Genomic DNA, 17,977 nt, shown 5'->3' with positions numbered 1-17,977 from the left:
TGGCACCAGTTGATTTAAAAATTTTAAAATTCCATGGGAGTACCCCTTTGAGCACTGACAGAGCAGAACAATGAAAAGTCTTAACAGAGATGTGAACATGATGAGTTTAGGGGGGGAAGGAGCTGATAACTGGAGAAAGAATCATTTTTCTCTTATAAGATATGTTACAAAGCTTCTTGTATTTGCTTGTACTATTTATTCATTCATGCAAAGTCTGTTGTAAGGGGTTATTCCGACTTGCATTAACTTACTCTCTATCCACAGGTCCAAGTTGGAGATGGCGGGGTATGATCACTTGGCCCCACCCCCTTAATCTCTAGAACTTTGTTTTGAATGGTGCAGCAGATTGGCACGCTCACCACTGCAGCTCTGTTAATCGTCTATGGAGCTGCTTGAAATTGTTGAGCAATGCAAATGAGACTTAATGCTCCACTCAAAACAAAGAGATTGGGGTTTCAATCTCACACTTATTCCCTATCCTGTGGATAGCAGATAAGTTCATTGTCATAAAACCCATTAAAAGATACAAGTCTAACTCAAATGCCTAAAATAACCCCTAACACCAATATAAGCAAAAGATACGGAATAATAACATGATTCTTAATACAAAGTTCTAAAATTCAGAGCAGTGTTTCTTTGCAGACTGATAAATGAAAGGAGAACCATTCCTAAAATAAGGCACAACATGATTTTGGAACAGTAACATGCAAATAAGGATTATTTTACTACAGCCTTGAGGTCTAAGATCTGACTAGTTCAGAACAAGTTACTTTCCTCAGGTGTATAAGGTAACACTGACAGGAATGCTGAGCGCCTTGGGTGGTGTTCAGTCATAACATGTGCTAACCCACAGCTCATAACCAATATACATTCAGCAGACACGTCAGTAAATATCTCATCTTCTCAATGCTCTCGTAAGAGGTAAATGAAGTTACTAATATTCAGCGTATTTTACTATTCCTTTAAGTGGTGCTTACATTCACACAAGGCCTTTTCATGTAAGGTTATTAATGGGAAAGCTATTTTGCAATATTTTATGCCATGCTGACAAATTGTTGTCTTGAAGTTACAAACCCATAGCCTAAAGTTTTATTCACAGTCTCAAATTGTATTTTATTGTTTGTTCAAAAAGATTTTCCTGCTTTACCTTAAAGGGGTACTCGGCAGCTTAACGTTTGGAACAAACTGTTCCGAACGCTGGAGCTGGTGGCTCATGAAGTCATAGCCCCGCCCCCTCATGACGTAACGCCCCACCCCCTCAATGCAAGTCTATGGGACTTGCATTGAGGGGTGGGGCATAAAAACATGAGGGGGCATGGCTATGATGTCATGAACTCCCGCCGCCGGCTCCAGCGTTCGGAACAGAGTACTCCTTTAATGTGTTCCAGAGCAGTTTTTGGAACAAAATATCCAGCCTACACACATGAATACGGCCTAACAGCTTATGTAAATGACTTTATCTCAGCCCTGTGCCCAGACATATTCATAATGCCAGGGATGTGTTCTGATCCCATCCCGGAGATCAGGAAAACCTTATTTGGGAAACGTCTTCCTGATCTCCCTTAGACAGAATCCAATCCCATCTTTAGCATAAATATATGGCTCATGCACAGAATCATCCACTATTCCAATACAGATTCTAATGAGATATCCCCCTCTGATGTCTGTTACATCCCGTCCTGAGATCTTACGTAGAAGCAAATCACCCTATAGATCTATTTTAACTCCCCTCTAAACAATTTATATACAGATTGCAATATATAGGGAAGATAATGTAAGACAAATCATGTGCCCTACAGTCCCATACTGATGCTTAGTTACAGCCCGTGTATAGCCCGGGGTAAGCCTTCTGCTGATTGCTACCAAAAATATTAAACCTGATCTCATTGTTCTGCTCTAGTAGAATCAGTTCCATGCAGGAGCTTACTGTACAGTGCCTGGTGTAAGGACTATACTTCTCAGTATGCGGGCAATATACTGTACTGATATAGGAATACAAAATATACAGTATACAGGAGTCAGAGGTCTCACATGTTTCAATACCATTTTCTAGTTTTTTAGTGGGGGCTGTATTCAATGTCATCTATTATCCCCCTAAGCAAGGCCCATCCAGCCAGTAGAAGTGTAAATTTTGTACTTAAATGCTCAAGTTGTAGTTATAATAATTCTAATTGTATCAATGAGTAAGTTATCTTTATTCTCTATGTAAAAATTGTCTATTATAAATTGTACTTCCAGTGGAAAGAAAAAGTGTCATGTGCTCTTAAATTCTCACATACGCTACTTTTGTGGAGCCCTTCTTTGCAATGTTTAGCTGTTTGTACTGCAGCTAAGCTAAGACTTTGCTTTTCACTTATTCTGCTCTACTTTGTTACTATGGTTTTTATGCAAAAAAATAAAAAATAAATAAATAATTGCCTGCCTTCCTGAATCAGTGCAGAGGCTGCTGTAATCACAGGGCATGTAATCACAGGGCATGTAATCACAGCTTCATCTACAGACACTAACACAGATTTCAGTTACCTGTTTAAGTAAAATACTCAAGTTATAATAAACATTCATCTTAAAGCGGTACTCCGGCCCCAAGACATATTATCCCCTATACAAAGGATAGGGGATAAGATGTCTGATCATGGGGGTCCCGCCGCTGTTGGGACTGGACCTCCGCGGCGGGAGTCCTGCGATCAGACATCTTATCCCCTATCCTTTGGATAGAGGATAAGATGTCTTAGGGCCGGAGTACTACTTTAAATCTAAGTTTTTGTCTGCTCCCACAACTGACACCAACTGTAAGGAAGTAAAAATGAAAGATCCTCTTATTCTACCTAATATTGAAATAATGCAACATGAATTAAGCTACCAAAGAGCACAGACCATACTTTATAATCACATATTTTAGTCACAATGGATTGTATACTTTTCAGTTATGTAGCTATGTGAATTTTAAAGTTAATTCTACAATAGTAGCTCACCCCAAAGCCATATATACAAGCACATTTTGTAAACACATGGTTCTCCTCAGGGAAAATAAACATCCTTTAATATCAGAGTATAAAGCTGTCATACATCAGTAACTCTCAATCACCCTGCTCTCCTAAACTATGCAATCTTTAAACAAGTTATCTAATTCTGTGTTGCAACACATGCAAGTATATCAAGTAATGAGCCATTACTTTTAGGCTTTCATCCAGGCAACATGAACTTTGTTTTCCATAATGTGAACTAACATTTCTCATACACATTGTGACCTCAAATGTTCTGAAATGCAGGAAGACCCATCAAGAACTTACAAAACTAACTGCTATGTGTAGCTTAGAGAGGATGGTCTTCGGCAAATTGTGGCTCACCACTGGGAGCACCAAGGTACCTTTTCTACATTTGTTCTAACACAGTGGTCCTGATTTACTAATGTAAACCCGACCTGTTTTATCGGATTGTGCGCCAAAATGTGGTGCAGTCTGCCAAAAAATTGTGCCTGCCCCAGAAATTGTGGTGCACTGTGACAAAATAAACGCTCAAACCAAAAAGGGGCGTGGTCTCACCAAAAGGGGCGTGGTTTCACAGCCCAACCTGTTAGTATTGAATTCACCGAAAATCCTGTTACTAAATGGCTGGAAATGTCCACCAAGAAAAAGCTGGTCAGAAAGCTTTCATGACTTTTAACCTGGGAATCCTCATAGTAAATAGAGTGGAATCCTGCAAGTCTGAAACAAAAACACTCTAAGTAAATGAGGGCCAGTATCATACCCATCTCAAGAGCACAACCACTGATCCTAAGATAAAACCGACTTAACCATTCTAAGTATCACAGACAGCTAGCTGCCAGTATATGACATGTCAGAGAACTGATATAAAATATATCATAATTTGATAGCATGTGCAGTAGAATATGGCAATAAAAGAAATTAAATTTTTATTTTTAAATAAATAAATAAAAATAGACAAACCTTGCTAACTTCTTTCAAAGCTCTTTTACAGGCTTCATACTTAGCAGAATCTTTTGGTGTTTTCTGACAAATGGTCTAAATAAAATCACAAAAAAACTAAAATATTAAATAATAAATTCATGAATTAAAATTTAAATGAATATGTAAATGAAAACAAGGTATGTTGCTGTTACATAGGGAAAACAAACATCTACATTATAAAATAGAAACAAACAAGATAAATGATTCTGATATTATATATAAAAATAAAATTGTAGTATAGATAATATAATAAATAATCAAAAATTGTTGGTATATTATATAGAAGAAGATGCCACTTCTTCTATATTCCTACGATTTTGGATAAGTTGGATGGACATCTGGACCCTAGGATAGCGCACCCCACACTATTCATGCAACCACTGAGTGACTGTTTTATCCGTTTACCTGCTACATTGATCCCTAGATAGGAGGCTATAGTGTACACAGCAGCACTGCCAGCAAGCAATCTCTGTTTACTAATATGAATATAATAAATATAGCTTAACATTTCAGAGAACAGGGGATATTGTGGAGCTGTTAAAGGGGTTATCCAGGAATAAAAAAACAAAGATAATTTCTTTCAAAGACCGCTTTTTGCCTGTCTCCAGGTTGGGTGTGGTTCTGCAGCTCAGTTCCATTGAAGTGAATGGAGCCAAGTTGTGATACCACACACCCAACCTGGAGACAGACAGGGAGCAGTAGGAAAATAGGTCTGTTTTTCGATTCCCAGATACCCGCTGTACGATCAGAGAGGATAACAGTTAAAACTTGGTGTCTGAAAGTAGAGAATAAATAGTTTGCTAGAGACAGGTGACTGGAAAATGAAGGACGGTGCAGCATTGCGGAGTGCTTTGTAGACATGTCACAGTGTCAATTTTAGTATACAAGAAACAGGTAGGTAGTGTAGACTAACAAAGACCAGAAGTCTAACCGGATATGCTACTAGTCTTTTAGTGCCTTAGGTTAAAGATCGGAATAGCATGTTCCCATTCCGTACATACACAAGAAAAGGTGGTGAAAGTGCAAGACATCTGCAATAACAAAAGGGCGCCACAAGAGTAGAGTTCTCATCTCACGGATGGCATGCCTCTGACTATAATGTTTGGACAGAAACATAAAAGTGACTTTAACAATAAATTTACATGATGTTAATGGCATACTAAACAGAAATGAGATATACTAGTTCAGGTAAGAACTTATTATGGGTTAATGCTTTGGCAGTCAAGGCAACCAGATTTGGTAACAGACCATAAGGATGGTCTAAGAATGATGGTAGCGTGGGTATCAAGTTTAGGTGATAAAGGAGATGGCTAGCAAAGTTTTAGAAATTTGGGGATAAAGGTATACAAAGTACATGATGGCAGAAATGTTTTACATACTCTTACTAGTATTTTTCAAAAGAAAAAAAACATTGGAAGACAACTTTTTATATGGGCATAATTATACTTTAGACCTAAAGAGGTTATTGAGTTAATAAAAACTTGTCTCCTTTCCATAGGATAGGGGATAAGTGTCTGATCGCGGGAAGGTCAGACTGCTGGGACCCCTGGGCTCTCCAAACTAAGGCATAGCTCTTCCTGCTGAGTGCTCCAGCCCCCACCTTCCGAGCCTGTCACTGCAGAGACTAGTTTGTCTCCGAAGGTTATAGCTGGAGAACTTCGCAGGGAGAGCCAGGCCCTGTTCTGAATAGCAAGGGGGGAGTCCAAATAGGGGATCATTTTTAATAACTGGATAGCCCCTTTAATATGCTACCTATATCAGTAACACCAGGTAATAGAGTACTTACATCCATGAGGAGTGGGAGACGAGTAACCCTTTGCATTGGAAGGATGAGGAAAGAGATCATTGGGAGATTTCTGCATTCTTCCTGGGCCTCGATTTTCATCAATACTTCCCTGAAAGATCCATTGTTAGATCTAGAATGTAAACATATTTTTGTTAGTAATCAGAATTTGATGTAAACAATATAGACCAGGTAAAACAAGTAATAGGATTGGCTTACAAGGTAAACAGATTGTAATACCTATAATAAGGCACCTTTAGGGGCTGAGAGACCAAAAATAATTTTAATATTTCTTTGTAAAATCAACTTGACAGAATGTCTGAGCTGCTGGTCATTCTGTAGATCGCATTCTTTAACCTTTGGCTATTGCAAAACTACAATTATCAGCATGTTCTGACAGCCAGGCATAATAGGAGTTGTAGTTTTGCGACAGCTTGAGAACTACAGGTTGGGAAACATTGCTATAGACCCTGGAGTGCACATTGCTTCCTTTTACTTTATTGGTGAAACAATGGTGCCTATAACAAAGGAACAGACTATTACTCTATGACAGGTGTCCACTTTAACCAGTAAGTTGCTGATTGAAGAGAGAGAGAGCAAAGGGTGGCGGTGTAAATAAATGACCGGCCCATGAATTTGATCATTTGTAATAGGGAAGAATTTAAATGACTTAATAACATCACAACATCAGGGATGTGGAAATCCTATTGTCTGATGCCTGGGACATGAAATTCCAGGCGCTGAGCAGGTGAATTTTTCAGGCCTTAAGCCCTGCTTTGGGCAAGCAGAGCCAGACCTAAAAGCCCCTGACAAGTACAGCGGCGCTCATACCCAGGGCCCCTAGCTGATTTTAACAGCTGGGGGCCACTGCTAATAGCCGCCAGACGCAGCATCTAAAGGGACATTTACATGCTCCCTGGTAGTCTAGTGGGGTGAATCTCCCCAATCTCCCATTGTAGAGGTAGCCGGAAGACTTACCTCTGCTTCCCTAGGGACCATAGCTGTGTCATTGATAAAGCCTGGTCTAGCCAGGCTCCATCAATGGAGAGCAGAGCACACAGATCAATGGAGTTCAATAGAACTGCATTAATCTGTATGAGGAATCTAATAATTCCTCCTAAAAGTCCGCTAAGGGGACTAATAAGGAGTAAAAAAAAAAAATAGTTTCATAAAAATCACACATTAACTCCTTCTGTATTAAAATTTCAAATCAACCCCTTTTCCTATTAAAAAAAACATGTATACATGATAAAAATAAACATATTTGGTATCGCCGCGTATGTAATTGTTCAAACTATTAAAATATAACATTATATATCCCATATGGTAAATGACGTATATGTAAAAAAAAAAAAGAGCCATCATATAACGTGGTATACAAAAAATAAAAAAGTTCTTAAAGTTTTTATAGTAGTAAAACATGATGGAAACTATACAAATTTGGTATTGCTGTAATCAGGCCGTCCTAAAGTATTAAAATAAAATAAAGTATTAAAATAAAATGTACCGTAAGTTTGTCCACAAGGTAAATGGTGTAAAAAAAAAAAAAAGAAAATGACCAAATTTGCTAAATTATCTTTTTTTATTTATTTTTTATTCCAATTTCACCTCACCAATATTTTTTGTTTCGGAGCATATGTTATGGAAAAATTAAAGGTATCATTAAAAAAGTGCAATCGGTACCGCAAAAAACAAGCCCTCATATAGCGAGGAGGAAAAAAACAAATATTGGCCAGGACAAGTAGGTTGTGCTCCCGGTTAAGTCCCTTGGACAATTAGTTTTTATTTCATTTTTTTTCGACACCCCTGCAACATGTATAGAATAAACTGTATGAAGCGTAAATAAAACATACATTAATTTCTGGAGTGTTCTTTGTTGATAGACTTCATTAGTGCAATATTTCACATAAGGATCAAATGTAGATTTTGCATGTTTCTCAACAATGTCACTGATGTCATCAATGAGAATGTTTCTTTGATGTCTCCCTTCAAGCTCTTTAAAAAATCTAGAAGACACAGAAGATCAAGATTCTGATTACTAAAAGAAATGCATAATACACATATAATCACATATAATATACATATTATAATGTAACATAATATACATAATTCACTAACATGAAACCTGTCAACAGTATGGGAGTACAACGTACCATAGCTATCCCCCCCCAAAAAAAAAAAGGATCTACCAAGCATGTTATATAAAAGGCACAATACTCAAATTGTTACAGAAAACAATCTTGGCAAAATGATATGCTGACAGGAAGTCAAAGAACACCAAAGAGAATTAACTTCGGGTCGCACATCACCTCCTTAGGCACAGTATATCAGATTTTCCCAGCATGATACCTGTAGCTTCTTTGCCTCATGACAGTAAATTGTGCAATATATTATATATACATACATACACACCCATAAACCCTGATGTGCCAAAAAAAACCCTGACAGGTGAAGTGAGTAACATTAAGGAAACATGAGGATCCAAGCAACAAGGACCATATTAAGGTGTCTAGACAGGTGGGTGATAACATCTCCAAAATAGAAGGTTCCCAGTACACAGTGGTTATTACCAAAAATAGTCCAAGGTAGGACAACCCGTGACAGAGATGCATGTGGAAAGCAAAGGCTAGAATGTTTGGCGCAATCCCATATTAAGTCTACTGCACCACAAAACACTCAAATGTTACTGCTGGCTATGATAAAAGGTGTCAGAACACAGAGTGCACTACAGCTTGCTTCAATAAGGGCTGCATAGTCATAGCCACAGAGTGCCCATGCTGACCCTTGTCCATGACCTGGCTACAATGGGCATGTGAGTATCAGAAGTGGGCCATAGAGTAATTAAAGGAGATGACCTGTATGTATAGATTAGTGTATGTTAGTCTATTACATCTAGAAAAGATGTTACCAGGATGCACTAGGGGAGGCAGGCAAGCCAGCAGTGGAAGTGTGATGGCCCAGGCAATGTTCTGCTGGGAAACCTTAGGCCCTGACATTAATGTTACTTTGATAAATGTCACCTACCTAAACAATGGTGGAGACCAAGTCCACCCCTTGATGACAAAGGTATTGCATAAAAGCAGCGGCTTTATAGTAAGATAATGCACCCTACCACACTGCAAAAAAGTTTAAGAAAGGTGACAAAGAATTAAAGGGGATCCCCGGGATAGAAAATGTATCCCACATACAAAGGATAGGAGATAAGTGTCAGCTTGGTTGGACTCCCCGCGATCTACCACCCAACGCCCTGGCTCTCCTCCTGAATGGGGCATGCCGAACATCGAACAAAGCAAAGGCCAACACGCTCCCTCAATGCATCTCTATAGGAGAGCCAGAGCGATGCATTTGGGAATCTCTGGCTCTCCCGTAAAGCTGCATGGAGGGGTGTGTTGGCCATCGCTTTGTGTGGTGGACGACACAATCCATTTAGAAAGAGTGCCTGGGCACTTTACAGGAGATCTCAGGGTTCCTAGCGGTCATACCCCTGCAATCTGCCACTGATCCCCTATCCTTAGTATAGGGGATATGTTTTTCTATCCCAGAGTACTCCATTAAAGGCGATGACTTGGCCTCCAAATTTCCCAGATCTCAAGCCTTTAGCATTTGCTGATATTACAGGAAAAACAAGTCTGATACATGGTGGCAGCATCTCACATCTGTTTTTTTTTGTGTGCGTTTTTCTAAAAAAAAAAAAAAAAAAAAAAAAAAAAAAAATGCCAAAACGTCCCTCATGGGCCAGATGTTAGCTGTAAATCAATGAGAAATCACAAAATTCTTTTTCCACTTTGGCGTTTTTTTTTAATTTTATTTTTTTATCCTTTTGGTGTTTTTTTTTTATCTTTTTTGGAATTTTTCAGCTCCTTGGCGGTTTTGCAAAGTCGCAGCAAGTTGAGCCTATGGCGTTTTTTTCCCCTGAAACTGTGGCGTTTTTCTCCCATAGAAGTCTATGGGAGTAAAAAAACGCCAAGAAAAACGACATGTGGGTTTTAACTTTGGCATTCGCAGGCGGTTTTTTATTCTTTTTTGGACTTTAGCGATCCAAAAAAGTAATGGAGATAACTTTTTAATAACATTTTGTAGGGTACCATTAAAAAAAAAAATTGTAATAAAAAAGATACAGTAGTGATAGAAAAAATTGTATTCAATGAAATGTATCTTTTTTATAACAAAATTTGTATTAATTTTAAACAGGGATCAATTTATGTGGGCAGGCAGGGCACTAAAAATGTAGCCGACAATAATATATATGTAGTGTGTGTGTTTTGCCCCCTTTTTTTTTTAAGGTAGTAGTACTACTACTCCCAGCGTAAAAAACACACTGTTGCATGATGGGAGTACTAATTGGCCAGATGGTTCCAGCCAATCACAACTCAATGTGGGAAATATGAATAGCTGTATATAAGTCAGTGCAGAGCAGGAGCGGATCCAGAGTCTAGTCTCGGGAGGGGCACTATCAGAGTATCGTGGGGTGGTCAACACGACCCCTCCCATAGACTTGCATTGAGGGGGCGTGGCATGATATCACAAGGGGTGTAGCTGTGACGTCCCAACCCCCGCACCCAGAGTTCGGAACAAAATGTTCCGAACGCTGGGGCAGTGGAGTACCCCTTTAAGTACGCAGCATAGTTCACCCACACTAGGAAGACAGCATAGTTCCCCCACATTAGATTGTCAGCATAGTTCCCCCACATTAGGTTGTCAGCATAGTTCCCCCCACATTAGGTTGGCAGTATAGTTCCCCCCACATTAGGTTGGCAGTATAGATTCCCCCCCACATTAGGTTGTAGTTCCCCCCACATTAGGTTGGCAGGATAGTTCCCCCCACATTACGCTGGCAGTATAGTTTCCCCACATTAGGTTGTAGTTCCCCCACAATAGTTTGGCAGTATAGTTCCCCCCCCACATTAGGCTGGCAGTCTAGTTCCCCCCCCCACTTTAGGCTGGCAGTATAGTTCCCCCCACATTAGGTTGGCAGTATAGTTCCCCCACATTAGGTTGGCTGTATAGTTCCCCCCACATTTGGTAGGCAGTGGCCCCCACAGACATACAGCCTTCAGTCATATACAGTGTATGGCTGGAGGCTGTATGTCTGTGTAGTGCCCCACTTCAGTGCTCCGACCACCGCTCCTCCTTTCAAGGATCATGATCTACTATAGGCAATAGCAGTAGGTCCTGCGACCGGAGGAGCGGTGTTCAGAGCACCGAAGATGACGTGCCGCTGGTAACTTATCATGCGAGCGTCCTCCTCCTAGCTGCTCTGCTCTGTTTCTATGGGCGCATGCACGGGACGTCAGTGACGTCCCTGAGTGCACTACCTCCCGGCGACCCCTGCATTTTTAAAGTTAACGCGGGTCAGCAGAAAGGTAACCGGGACATCCTTGTGTCCCGAAAAGATCTTTTGGGACACAGGGATGTCCCGAATGTGTTGGGGGAAATTAATCTGGGGGGTGGGGGGGGGGGCTTTGCCCCATTGCCCCCCACCCCCTGGATCTGCCACTGGTGAAGGACCATCGAAGAGCGTCCGGCTGGCCGCATCAATACATTATACAGGAGGATCACAGCCGGTGTCAGGAGTGACATCTGCTGTGATCTGTCCTTAACTGCAGGTACTACTGCTCCCAACATGGAGCAGAGTGTGCTCCATGTTGGGAGCAGTAGTAGCTGCAGTTAAGAACAGATCACAGCAGGTATCACTCCTGACATCCGCTGCAATAGTTCTTCATCCTTCATCCCTGAGATGCAGAGCTTTCTCCTGCGCTCGAATCTCTGCTCTGTACTCCGGCGGCCACTCACTCATTGAGTTGCTGGCAGGAGTACAGAGCAGAGATGCGAGCGCTGTATAGAGCCGCTCCACATCTCTGCTATAGTATGGACGATCGCATCGGGTGTCAGGAGTGACACCCAGAGTGTTATGTCTATTAGTACTATTGGTACAGGAACTACTACTCCCATCATGGAACAGTGTGTTCCATGCTGGGAGTAGTAGTACTACCTGACAAATATAAAAAAAAAAAAAAGAAATAAAAAGTGAAAATCACACACACTACTTTTTTTATTATTGTCGGCTAAATTTTTAGAGCCCTGCCCATCTACATAAATTGATCCCTGTTTAAAAATTAATTAAAATTTTGTTATAAAAAATATGAATTTCGTTAAATACATTTTATTCCCTTTCACAACTGCATCCTTTTCTTTTTCTTTTTTGGTACCCAACAAATCTTGAAAAAACGTCAAGGAGCAAAACAAATGCAATTTCCACTCAAAAGGAAAAAACGCAAGAAAAAAAAACACCAAACACAGGAAAATGCTGTGGTGTTTTTTCTGGCGTATTTTTCTTGCGTTTTTTGGGCCTTAAAGGAGCATTTCTTAAAGTCTCCAGAGGATGTCTTGTGAAATCGATTCCTCTTTGGGTCAGACCTGTTATCAAAGGCCTCCCTAGTATTAGGCAAGTGGTGTCAATTTCATGTATAAATACTGTATATACATACACATGGATGTGGATGGCAATTTGTATTACACAAATATGTTATAATAATGAACCATGATCTAAGAGATCAGGAAGTACTGGAAAAAGTATGCCAGACAACAAACTACAGATGGAGGGAGGACTCCACTGCTACAAACAATGTCACATACCATAAAATGAACCGAAGAACAAATCGGCAGTGAAAGTCTCATCATAAGAGGCACTTAACTGATGCTTCACCCATTCTACAAACAGCAGCTGCTCCTGTTTAGGTAGTAGTTAATATTACAGGAGGGAATTCTGAACAGGAAGAATGAGAAACAATGTCGCAAGAAGATTATTGTTTGCCAAATAAAATGTTTACTCATGCTAATCCCTGCCCTAATGAAGTAAAAAGAACAGCATTGGGACGGGCCGCGGGCTACTTAGTACATCAAGTTCTCTTGAGAGCAAGTAATAATGATATAAAAATTCAATTACAACCCAGCCATAAGAGTATTCTGGCTTCTCACATTACACACAAGACTGAACTTACATAATAGACATAGCAGACTAATAATGTCATCATGATTTCTCTCTCCAAGGTATGATTATATTATATCTACAACAGCATTACTAATAGCTACTAGTAGCATATAAAATGCTAGCTAGAGATACTGGGGATTCAAGCACCTTAGATAAATAAGAGGGTATGTTTCATAGTTTTTCCAAACAGGTGTTGCAATTCATTATATAAAAAAGAAAGAATGCTGTGTGGTAAGCCTTGGGGGGTGTATGGTAGTTGAGATGTTGTAGTAGATAAGGGGTTAATGTTAACCCTATAGTTTGTGACGCCAGGCTGAGGGCCAGTATGCTGAAGTAATTCTCCGGCCTATCACCGCCCTTCCTAGTAACGACAGGTGCATGTAATAAAATGACTGAAGGTCCACAAGGTACTTGAACTTGAACAAACTTTACTTAAGTGCTTGCGGTACATCCAATGAACAATGACAGTCTCAGGCAAACAGTCTCTATATATCTCAATGACTGACAATTGTTGCGGACCTTGAATGATATTAAAAGTCTCTGAATTTAGGGTAGTTATTGCAGATCCGTCCGGATTTAGGGGATAGATAAGGTCCGGTGATGCTGCAGAGTGCTTAAGGATTGATACACTTTCAATTTAGAATCGATCAGCCGTTGCCGCAAGGCTCGGGCCTAACTCATATAGCTGTACAGGTCCTTCCATGTCAGGAGCGCAGGAGCAAAGAGAGAGAGCAATGGCCGCCGCTCCCTCATATGGGCAGGGGCGGGGAGAATCTGATTGGTCCGAACATCCGCCATTCACTGTTTCACAGTGTGATGGGATTGACTATGTCACAGGGACCTACAATGGTACTCAAGCAGAAATACCATAGAGTTCACCTGACCATGTGACCCGCAGGTCCTGCTACGCTTTGGGCAGGTAATTAACTATTTATTTACATTTATACAATCTTATACATCTAAATACTAAGTGGTTACTGGACAATTATCAAGTGGATGAGAGGTGACTAGGGGTGAACTAGACAATTGAGACCCCGACGTCCTAGGGACTCTGGCTATGGGGACCCATAACAAAAGGTACCGGATAGGATACTGTACCGGGACACCACAACTGTATTAAAGACAAATGAGAAACATGAAAAATTTTCTGAGATACTAAAACCGCAAAAAGAATTCTAGAAGGCTGTTTGATGCATTCATAGGAGTAAAACTAAAAATAATAAAAAAAGATATTTAAATTAAAAAAACATATTCTCAATAAGAGAGTGACAAAGATATTAGAGTTTTACATGCACACGTCTAAAGGCATCTAACACATTGTAAAACCTAATGGTTAGGGATTTACAAAAATGTTAAATCATGAAAAGTAGCCAGAAAATGAATTTAACTAAAATAACAGTAAGTGGATCAGATAACAATAAAAGGTTTCTAAACAAATGATAAAAATATAACTGTCCCACCCACTATTGATAAAGGAGGCAGGATAGTTATTATTGATATGGAAATTTATCATAAAAACTATTACTTTTATTATGAAATGAGTATTAAAAAAGCGATTCCATCAAAGGGGTCAGGAAATTTACATTGTCCTGGATTAATTGCCTGTGGAAAATATCTGATGGACATTAAAGGGGTAATCCGCTGCTCAGCGTTTGGAACAAACTGTTCCGAATGCTGGAGCCGGCACCGGGAGCTCGTGACATCATAGCCCCCCCATGACGTCATACCCCATCCCCTCAATGCAAGTCTATGGGAGGTGGCGTGACAGCTGCCACGCCCCCTATGACATCATGAGCTCCCAGGTCGGACTTCAGCGTTCGGAATAGTTTCGCGGAGTACCCCTTTAAGAATATCTGTCAGATACTAACTGTGAGAACAATCTCCATTGTGAACCTCTCTAATGTGTCTGGAAAGACCAGAAATGATTCAATTGGTCAATGGACATTCCAAAATTTTCTGCAACATGAATTTTAGTTTTCTAGTTTTGTAGCCTCTATACTGTGCTGCATGTGATACATGTACATGAGTAGTGTTGCAATTTATGAAGGATTGGCATCCATGCTTTAGAATGGGGTACATTGTGTAAGGAGAAAAGCAAAGTCCTTGCAAGCCCAATTATCTCCAAGCGAGTATCAGAATTCGTCTATGAAGTATAACTGGCTTTTCACTAAGGGATGTTTTAAATGCAACCACCTGAGATGTGCATTACGCACATACGAAGAAACTAAAAAACGCGTTTACCTCTACAGCTACCAATGCAACATTCTCTGTAAAATCATTCATAAATTGCCACACCGCTGATGTGGTGTACAAATAGAGAACTTAATGTTCGTGTTGCAGAACATTTCACAATGTCCATTGATACATCACACATTAAATTGATCCACTTCTGGTCTTTCCAGACATATTAGAGAGGTTCAGCATACAGATCATATTTATTGAACGAGTCCCCCCCTCCCAATCAGGTAGGTGACTGGTCTTGGACCCTGTTCACACCAGGTATCATATCCTTGCTTCTCACTCAACTACTGTAACGACCCCATGTATATTTATTGATGTCATGTTTTGTATGCCAGCTGTGGCTAGTCTGGTTGTTACGGTAACTATGGAATCTGTGTTTAAAGGGGTACACCACTGCTAAGCATTTGGAACAAACTGTTCCGAACGCTGGAGCCGGGAGCTCCTGACGTCATAGCCCCGCCCCTCATGACATCACGGCTTACCCCCTCAATGCAAGTCTATGGGAAGCTCCAAACACTGAGCAGTGGAGTACCCCTTTAATGTATATATGGATGTCTTTGAACATATTAATCAGTAAAATTTTGGAATATACCCATTTCCCCTCCCATTAGGCTGATTATGGACTAACCTGGTCCTCAGGAACATTGTTATTAAGTGGTTTTAGTTGTGACAGGGGACCCATTATCCCTCCAGGAATGTTTTTTGGAATAGATAACTAAAGACAATTTCTTTTTTAGGTTTCACCGCCACTTTTAGTGAAACGTTATTGAATTTTTTGGATGTAACCCTCTGCATGGAAAATAATCACATACTAAAACTTTTAGTACATCAACAGATAATTTTATTTTAAATACAAGTTGCCCTCTTCCAGTCTACTAATATACCAATTCGCCAATGTATGAGAATAAGTCAGGCCCCACGGGTGTGGACCCACTGTGCCAAGTGGCTGCTGGTCAAACTTGCAGAGTGGGGAAAGCAGATGCAATAGAAGGTGTCAGACGCAGCAAAGCTTAGGTGATGTTAGCGGGTGCTGTAACAACAGCAGAACAGGAAAGCTCAGGTGCAGCAAATTGGAACACAGCAGACAGCAGATACTGGAAGACAGCAGATACTGGAACACAGCAGACAGCAGATACTGGAACACAGCAGACAGCAGATACTGGAAGACAGCAGATACTGGAACACAGCAGACAGCAGATACTGGAACACAGCAGACAGCAGATACTGGAAGACAGCAGATACTGGAACACAGCAGACAGCAGATACTGGAACACAGCAGACAGCAGATACTGGAACACAGCAGACAGCAGATACTGGAACACAGCAGACAGCAGATACTGGAACACAGCAGACAGCAGATACTGGAACACAGCAGACAGCAGATACTGGAACACAGCAGACAGCAGATACTGGAACACAGCAGACAGCAGATACTGGAACACAGCAGACAGCAGATACTGGAACACAGGGAGCTTCACTGTAGTAAACTACAATGTTGCTCAGGCACCACAGGAAAGGAGGAGTGCTCTTTTTATAGGTGGTGTCTGGCAGGAATTGGCTAGGAATCCAATAAGGAGTGCACACTGGCCCTATAAGTCACAGACAGTGCTCGCGCGCAGCCCCTAGAGGACAGAGGAGAAACTGCAGCGATGGCAGCAGCATGACATGGTACAGAGCAGGTCTCCTGATGTAAGTAAGAGATAGAATACACAGTACGCCTGTGGTTTTCAACCAGTGGCATTACAGAATCAAAAGAAATTGTATGAAATTTGCAGGGCACCCAGAAGATGTTGACCAGTTACAGATCAGATCTTAAGAAAAAGGATGCAGTAAAACAAAAAGAAACAAAACAAAAAGAGAAAAAGACTGTCAAAACAAAATACTAAAAGTACTAAGTACATAATGGGGGTTATTTACCAATGTGATCCCAACAATTTTTTTCTCCGGCTTTGCACCCATATTGTGTTGCACATTTCGCGCGAGACAATTTGCGACCAAAAAACCCCCAAAACTCTCCAAATTAAAAGGAAAACCCCGGAAAGGGGCATGGTCGTGGGAGAAAGGGGGCGTGTCCTGACAAAGGGGAAAGTCCCCGACAGTTTTGAAAAATCCTAACATATTTACTAATGTTCCTGCATAAAATGTGGTGGATTTGAGCTCTGAAAAACCAGCCAATTCAGAGCAGTTGTAAAAAAAATCAAAACCTAGGGAAAAATTAGTAAATACCATGGGAAAATAACTTTTGGGTAATCAAAACCTACAAAGAAAACTCCAATCCACTCTTCGTAAATCACCCCCAATATATTGTAAGGCTATTGAAAATGATCTCCCTGCACATCCAAAAGGTAAATGCAAATCCACAATAAAAGACCATATAACCTGCTGCACAAAAGGGATAACTTAGATAATAAAATGTACATTTGATAAAACTTACAGGCCGTAATGAATGTCCGTCGATGAATTTAACGGATTATATGAACATCTTTACGGCACTCTACAAAGTATCAAGGTTGTCAGTGCTAATAGTCCATACTGTAAAGCAAAACTTGGAATTGATTCTTGAATTATTATTATTATTTATTTATATAGCGCCTACAGATTCTGCAGCACTTACAATTATGGGGTACAAACAAAGACAAGTATCGAACAGTATTGAATAGTGTGCTTGGAAGGTTGCCACATTCTGTAAGCAGCTATATGCTTGTACATTAAAGGGGTTATCCAAAGAAACATAGAATGGCAATAAAACATCACAACATTTACTCACCTTTCTCCATTAACCCTGCAAATGGTGTTCTAATGGTGTTGATCCCACTGCTCTGAGCTTCTGGCTCTCTGTTCTGAAATATAGGAAGTCATCTACTAGTCGCGGCAGTAACCCGTCTTAGCCAATGACTGGTTGAGCGGAAAGCTCTGAGCAGTGGGACTGGCGCTGTTGAAACGAGACTGATAGGGCATCAGAATTTGTTTTAATGTTTTACTGCTAATCACTTC

The 17,977-nt window shown here is 40.4% G+C and overlaps 1 protein-coding gene across 6 annotated transcripts in view; it reads right to left on the bottom strand.

The window, feature by feature from the left end:
- Positions 1-17,977, bottom strand: part of ARHGEF26 (Rho guanine nucleotide exchange factor 26) — a 137,736-nt gene that overhangs the window by 59,596 nt on the left and 60,163 nt on the right. For 5 of the 6 annotated variants that reach the window (XR_008891112.1, XM_056564989.1, XM_056564993.1 and 2 more), the window contains exons 7-9: positions 7,605-7,757; positions 5,755-5,884; positions 3,948-4,022 (exon numbers count right to left, since the gene is read on the bottom strand). Coding sequence is in view for 5 of the 6 variants with exons in the window: in XM_056564989.1 (XP_056420964.1) it covers positions 3,948-4,022; positions 5,755-5,884; positions 7,605-7,757 (358 nt within the window). In the remaining variant the exon portion in view is untranslated. The remainder of the gene's footprint in view (positions 1-3,947; positions 4,023-5,754; positions 5,885-7,604; positions 7,758-17,977) is intronic. The other variant, XM_056564994.1, reaches the window with a different exon arrangement.

This window comes from Hyla sarda, chromosome 3 (genome assembly GCF_029499605.1).
Source record: "Hyla sarda isolate aHylSar1 chromosome 3, aHylSar1.hap1, whole genome shotgun sequence".
NCBI lineage: Eukaryota > Metazoa > Chordata > Amphibia > Anura > Hylidae > Hyla > Hyla sarda.
The sequence above is the reverse complement of the archived record's forward strand: the minus strand, read 5'-3'. Positions and strand labels throughout refer to the sequence as shown.